Genomic DNA, 6,161 nt, shown 5'->3' on the forward strand with positions numbered 1-6,161 from the left:
CTTGGGTCTGACCCAGGTTCCTGGCCCATCCTCTCCTGCCCATCTGGCTGCAAGAAGCCCTGGTCCACCCCTGGTTTCCACCCACCACCAGGGGGCTCTTCCCAGCCTGGAGCTCCAGCCTTGGCTAGTGAGAGGCCCAGACAAGAGCAGAAGGACACCTAACCTCGGGCGAAAGGTCTTGCGCTTCCTGCCTGCCCACAGCCCGGAGGCAGAGCAGTGCACGCTTTACTTAGGCAAAGGGGGCAACAGGCCCAGAACACCCTCTGGAGTAGGGTGCGGGGCCACCCCAGAGGACCTCCTAGGTCCCCATTTTACAGTCCCTTGGTGCATGTACTGCACTGGCAAAGATTTCTCCCAGGTCCCCCTGAGAACTGGACACTCTCCCCCACCAGAACCCAAGTACTCTGGCTGGGCAGTTCGAGGCGGCGGGGATGACCAAGAATTTGTGTGTAAATGTGAGGAGAGGGGCTCATCTTGTCAGTGCTGAGTGTGAGGATGTTTACATGCATACAAGTGCGCACATACTCCTCATTCAATGCCATGTGTAGCAACTCATTACCCAGGACATGCAGACATTGGCAGCGTATTTATATCAAGCTATTTACGTTGCATTTACAATACGCTCTGGCAAACATATATACATATACCCACATGGTCTGGCCATCTAGACCAGACTGTATACGCTAAGGCATAATTGCTACATATCAGGAACTCTCTTAAATACTTTTGTCCTTCCTTAGGGAATTCCTTAAATCATCTTCTCTAACAGAAACTCAAAAGTGCAAAGGGGGAGAGGAAAGAAAGGAAATGAAAGATGAAGAAAATCAACCATTGCCCCGAACTTGTAACACTGGGGGGAAATGACCAAACTGTAGAGATTTGGAGAACCTCCTGGGGCTGGAATTAGAGACAGATGTCTTTCTGCGGGCATCCATGGGGAAGTGGGGTATGACTTGGCTCCCTTCTCTCAACTCCTCTAATCCCTGTGTAGACCAGGAATCCCTCCCCGATTCCTCCATCTCATCCTCCGAACTGGGTGAGGCTACTGCTCTTTCCCCAGTCGTGGGTGCCTCTCGCCTTTCAGTTCTTGGGGGACAGAGAAAGGCTCTGTCCTTCAGCGCTGGCCTAGGCCAACTTCCCCACCTCACTGGAGGCTCTGCCCAGAAGACTTCCCTTCTCTTCTTTCTCTGCTTGGAATAGCAGTTGTGGGGTGCTGAGAGTCAGCCTTGGAACAGAGAGCCTCGACCAGCTGAAGCAAAGGCTCTGTATGTATTCTCTGTTTTCATTCAACAAACCAAAATTATATACCCAGAACATAACTGCATATGTTACCAATGACTTATGAATGCAACACACGCTGTGGTCCCAGTAACCATTCCCTGAATATTAGCCATATGATTATTACAATGCCTAAAATATATGCCCTCTCTGAGGGTGAATGACAAATATACACACCTCTCTCCCTGTCACCAGGACATGACTTACACTGTACACACACATTTGCAGCAGGCATAGACTATACAACTACCAATGAGATACATGTTCCCATCACAGAAAGCACGGGCAAGCACGCAGCCATCTACTTTCTTTTCCCCACCTCACCTTAGCCAGACAAAGGTGGAACAGGTTGCCAGAAGCACCCAGACACCAAGCCTGACCAGCCTCTTGGGTTTCTCGCCTGCCGGGGTTGAACCTCATCTGCAGCCTGCTCTGGTTCCCCTGGCCCTGGCAGGCTCCAGTCCCGGTCTCAGGGTGATGCTCCTCAGAACCGCACGGCTTCATCCTCCACCTTCCAGCCTCCCCGGGATGCCCGAGGAAGAAGTGGGATTTCTGAGCCTGAGCCACTTCCCCTTGGGGCCAACTACACACAACAGGGCTCCCACTCTAACACTGCCAAGGCGTAACCACCAGTATAGGCTGAAGTGGGAGGCCTGCAGGCTCATTCCTTGCCACGGGTAGCTCCTCCCGGCTTACTGGTCGGCCTGGACCTGTGGCCACTGCTGTACAGGCTGGGTGGGGGGCAGTGAGCAACACGTGGCTGCGAGCAGGGTCCAGCTCAAGCTGCGCCGCTGCAGTGGCAGCAAGAGTTGGCTGATACTTGTCATCCCACCGAACGACTGAAAGCTGACCACCTCTAATCCCCCTCTCAGCCCCGGCCTGTAATCCGGTCGAACTCCCGTGTGCCTGCGCGGAAGCACCAGTCTGAATTCGTTATTCGAAGAGTCTCAGTAAAGAAAAAGAGAGAGAAAATATTACATTTCTACAGCCAGGCCGTACTTTCACCTATCTCTGATATTGCCAAATCTCTTACACATATCTCAAGGTAAATGAATCCTGACCATTAAAAATAAGGCAATCAGTCACTCGTTACATTTGTACAGAGGTTTTCAGCTTACAGAGCATTTCCGCAACCAGGATTTTATCTATTTGGAATAAACTCTTCTGGCTGTTAGATTTAACTGGAAAAATTGAAAAGCGTGAAGACAATATAATAAAAACACGGCCCATACACCTAGCACGGCTGTGGAGGAGGTAAAGTTCAAACTTGCATGGATGCAAAAATAGAACAAATCCTCCATACAGTCACGCCTTGTGAAAGAACCACGGCAAATAATGTCTCTGCGATGACGTGAAACAGCCTCAACAGACCAGCGATGACACAGAAAACAAACAATCCCCGGGAAGACAAAGCAGCAGCGACAACCACAAAGGTCCCCCGCTCCGGCTGCCCTCAACCCTTGTTTATCTGAAAAAGGATAAATTTTTGCTGAAAATCTCCCTCTTTTAACTAGCTGCTGAACAAACTTAGGCGCGACGTAAATAACATAAGTCCGTGTGAAAAGAAAGAACAAAAAATTTATTCGGGAATCGACAAGACAAAACAACAACAAACAAACAAAACAACAAAAGTGCTCTAGTTCTTTCTAGAAAAATTTGGTCCTCCAAACGACACACTACAGAACAACCAGGTCTAGAGTTTTGGGCCAGCAGGCTCGGGCCACAAGCCCGCCTGGTCCGACTGCTGCCGGGTTTCACATTTCTCCTGCCCAAGGTGGGAGAAGCAAGACGTTTGAAAAACAAAAATCAGGGAGGGGATGAGTTGTCCCTGCAGCTTCCGCCTGGCAGGCAGTGATCTCCCGGCGCTCGGGGGTTTGCATCGGAAGATAGGGGAAAATTTTTGATTTTTTTTTTAAAAGATAGGTTGAGGGGGGACATCCTCTAGTTTGCAGAGGAAACCGTCTGTTACTGGGAATATTCTCCTGCCTCTGTGAACACAGCTTTTTGAAGGGCCGACAGGAATTCTACATCAAATCTCCTGTAGAGAAGATTTTCATGTTTTGCTTTAGCAAACTCCAAGGCCACAATACTTCGCCGGTTTTCCGGTGAGATTTTCTTTAAAAAAATATTTTTTTTGATATCATCTAAAATAGCCCTCCCCATCTTTTTAGCAAAACATTAGCCAGCCGCCCGGGCCTGAAGGGGCCCGAAGCGCCGGGATGGAGAGCGAGGGAAACGCAGCCCCTCTCCGAGCCCCGATGCGGTGTAAACCCGGGCGCAGGCGGCCGAGCGAGGCGGCCCCGGCTCCCTGCTCCAGCCCAACCCCCGCCCGGCCCAGTGGGCCCCAGCAAGGGGCTTCTGAACAGCTCCAAGAGGGTACGCGGAGCAAATACACTTTCGTCCCTTTCTCGGTCGGCACGGGTCTCGTTGCCCGCCCAGGCCGGCGCTTCTAGCCAAGGATGGCGCGGCAGCCGGACGGAGAGAGCCGAGCGCGAGCGCACCGACCTGTGAGAGAAGGCCAGGAGGTCTGCGCCGCCGACGCCCGGCTGCACCTCGGCCCCGGGCACTTCCTCTCCGCCGTGAATTTTGGCAACCGGTGTCCAGCCTGGACGCTGGGGCGCCCGGAGAAGACTAGGCCTGTAGAAAACGCGTGGGGAGGCGGCCTGTAGGCCGGAGGAGCGAAAGGGCATAGAGGGCAGGGAGGCGAGCACAGGAGGAGAAGCGGAGACAAAGAGGAGCGAGGGGAGCCGAGGGGAGCCGAGGGGAGCGCGGAGGCGCAGAGGGGCCGTGGGCGCTGGCTCAGGGGGCGGCCCCAGCGGGCGCGCGGTCTGGCTGGCGGCGGTGGCTGCGTCCAAGGCCGGCGTCGCGTGTTCCTGCATCCTCGCAGCCGGCGGGCCCTGGCCTTTCAGAGATCGAGGCGCGAGTGCAGCGCGCCGGTCTTGCTGTCGTGGTCCCAGTAAGAGCAATGCATCATGGCGAGCTCGGGCTGCCGGGCGCAGGCGAACTGCAGGCCGGGTGCGTTGGTGGGCGCGGGCGCCGGGGGCGCGGCAGTAGCCGGGCTGGCGGGGCTGAGCTGGCCGGGGGGCGGTGCGGCGGCCCCGTGGTGCGGCGGGGCCGGCGGGGGTGCGGCAGCCGCGTGCAGATGGTGTGCGTGCGGGTGTGAGTGGGGGTGAGGCGGCGGCGGCGGGGGCGCGGCGGGCGGGCCTCCCAGGCCGTTGTACGAGTTCACTACGCCGGGAGGCAGCGCCATGCTCTGCACGCGTGAGTACGGCCCGTACGAGGCAGCCGGGCCCGCCAGCCCCTTGACCACAGCGGCCGCGCCTGGGCTGCCCGGGCCTGCGGCCGCCGCTGCTGCGGCCGCCGCCGCAGCGGCCGCCGCCATCTGGCACGAGGCGTAGGGCATGGGCGAGGGCGGCTGCGGTAGCGGCCACGAGTTGTTGAGGAAGCCGGACTGCAGGTACTTGGGGGGCGCCAGGTAGCCGTAGCCGTCGGTCCCCGCGCCTGCCACGCCGCAGCCACCCGCGGCACCTCCGGCCCCAAAGAGCCCCTTGCCCGGCTGGAAGTGCGCGGGCGGCGGCCTGAAGGGTCGTTTCATGCGGCGGCGGCGCCGGTAGTTGCCCTTCTCGAACATGTCCTCGCAGGCCGGGTCCAGCGTCCAGTAGTTGCCCTTGCGCTCGCCGCCGCCCTCGCGCGGCACCTTGATGAAGCACTCGTTGAGGCTGAGGTTGTGGCGGATGCTATTCTGCCAGCCCTTCTTGTTCTTCTCGTAGAACGGGAACTTGGCGATAATGTACTGGTAGATGCCGGACAGCGTGAGCCTCTTCTCGGCGCTCTCACGGATCGCCATGGCGATGAGCGCCACGTACGAGTATGGGGGCTTCTGCGCCGGGTCCGGTTTCTCCGGGGCTGTCCCGGTGCCGCCGCCGCCACCCTTGCCCGGGCTCGGCGGCGGCGGCGGCGCCTCGGGCTCCTTGGCCGCGCGGCCGGTCTCCGGGGCCAGCAGGGCCCCCGCGGCGTCCTCGGGCTCGGGATAGCTAGCCATCATGACAAAGCCGGCGCGCCGCGGCCGGGTAGTCCCTGCTCTTTTCCGCTGGCGCTGGCGCGGCAAAGAGTCCCGGCGCACAAGTCCGCTCACGGCCGAGTCTCAAACTTCTGGAGACTGCGGATGCCGCCCGCGCTCTCGCTGGCGGCCTCTCGCGCCTCTCTCTTCTTTCCCTTCCCCTAGGGAGAGGTCGGCGGGAGTGGAACTCAGCCTCTGGCCATGGGCAGTCCGCCCAACAGAGAGGGGCTCCGGCTCCGCCGCCCCTCCCCGCCCAGGCCAGTCCCCGCCTCGGTGGGTTTTCTTTTCTGCGCTCTTCCCCTCCCCCCACCCTCCAGTTTCCCGAGGCAAGACCCGCGTCTCTGGCGGAGCTGCCTCCTGGAGTCCCTAGTGCGCCAGGAGCCTCGCTCTGTTCTGATTCGTATGGGCTCCGCCGAGTTCCGCTTGCGTCAGGCGCCTTCGCCCCTATAGCGGGGCGGCCAGTCGCGCATGGGAGAGTTCATCTCCAAGTCACTTTTTGTAAACGCCCCGCACAGCCCGGACCGGCCTGCCCCCTCCCAACGAGCTTAGGGGGCCCGGCGGACAGCCGCGCTCACGCTCTCACAAGCCCTTGAATCTGCCGGTGCTCGCTCTGCGGACTGGGCCGGGAGATGCCGAGGGCCTCGGCGGGGTCCGTCCGCACTTGGCCCGTGCCCTGGGAGCTCGGGCCCTAGCGGGGAGAGGCGCGCGAAGCCTCCTCGCAGCTTCCAGGTGAAAGAAAACGACTCCTTTGCTCTGCCCTTCGCTGCTGGCTGGGGGCTGAACTTCTAGCTCCGGTCCGGGGGAGGGGCGGGACGGCGAGGGG

General features: G+C 59.1%; 1 protein-coding gene across 1 annotated transcript; it reads right to left on the minus strand.

Moving 5' to 3' along the window:
* Positions 1-4,183: 4,183 nt before the first annotated feature.
* Positions 4,184-5,323, minus strand: FOXL2 (forkhead box L2; the record flags this gene model as incomplete). Its single annotated transcript, XM_079704657.1, has 1 exon — positions 4,184-5,323. One exon carries the CDS (start codon positions 5,321-5,323, stop codon positions 4,184-4,186), a length of 1,140 nt encoding a protein of 379 aa, XP_079560783.1.
* Between the last annotated feature and the right edge of the window lie 838 nt (positions 5,324-6,161).

The sequence above is a fragment of the Hyperoodon ampullatus genome (assembly GCF_949752795.1).
Source record: "Hyperoodon ampullatus genome assembly, chromosome: 5".
Taxonomy (NCBI): Eukaryota; Metazoa; Chordata; class Mammalia; order Artiodactyla; family Ziphiidae; genus Hyperoodon; species Hyperoodon ampullatus.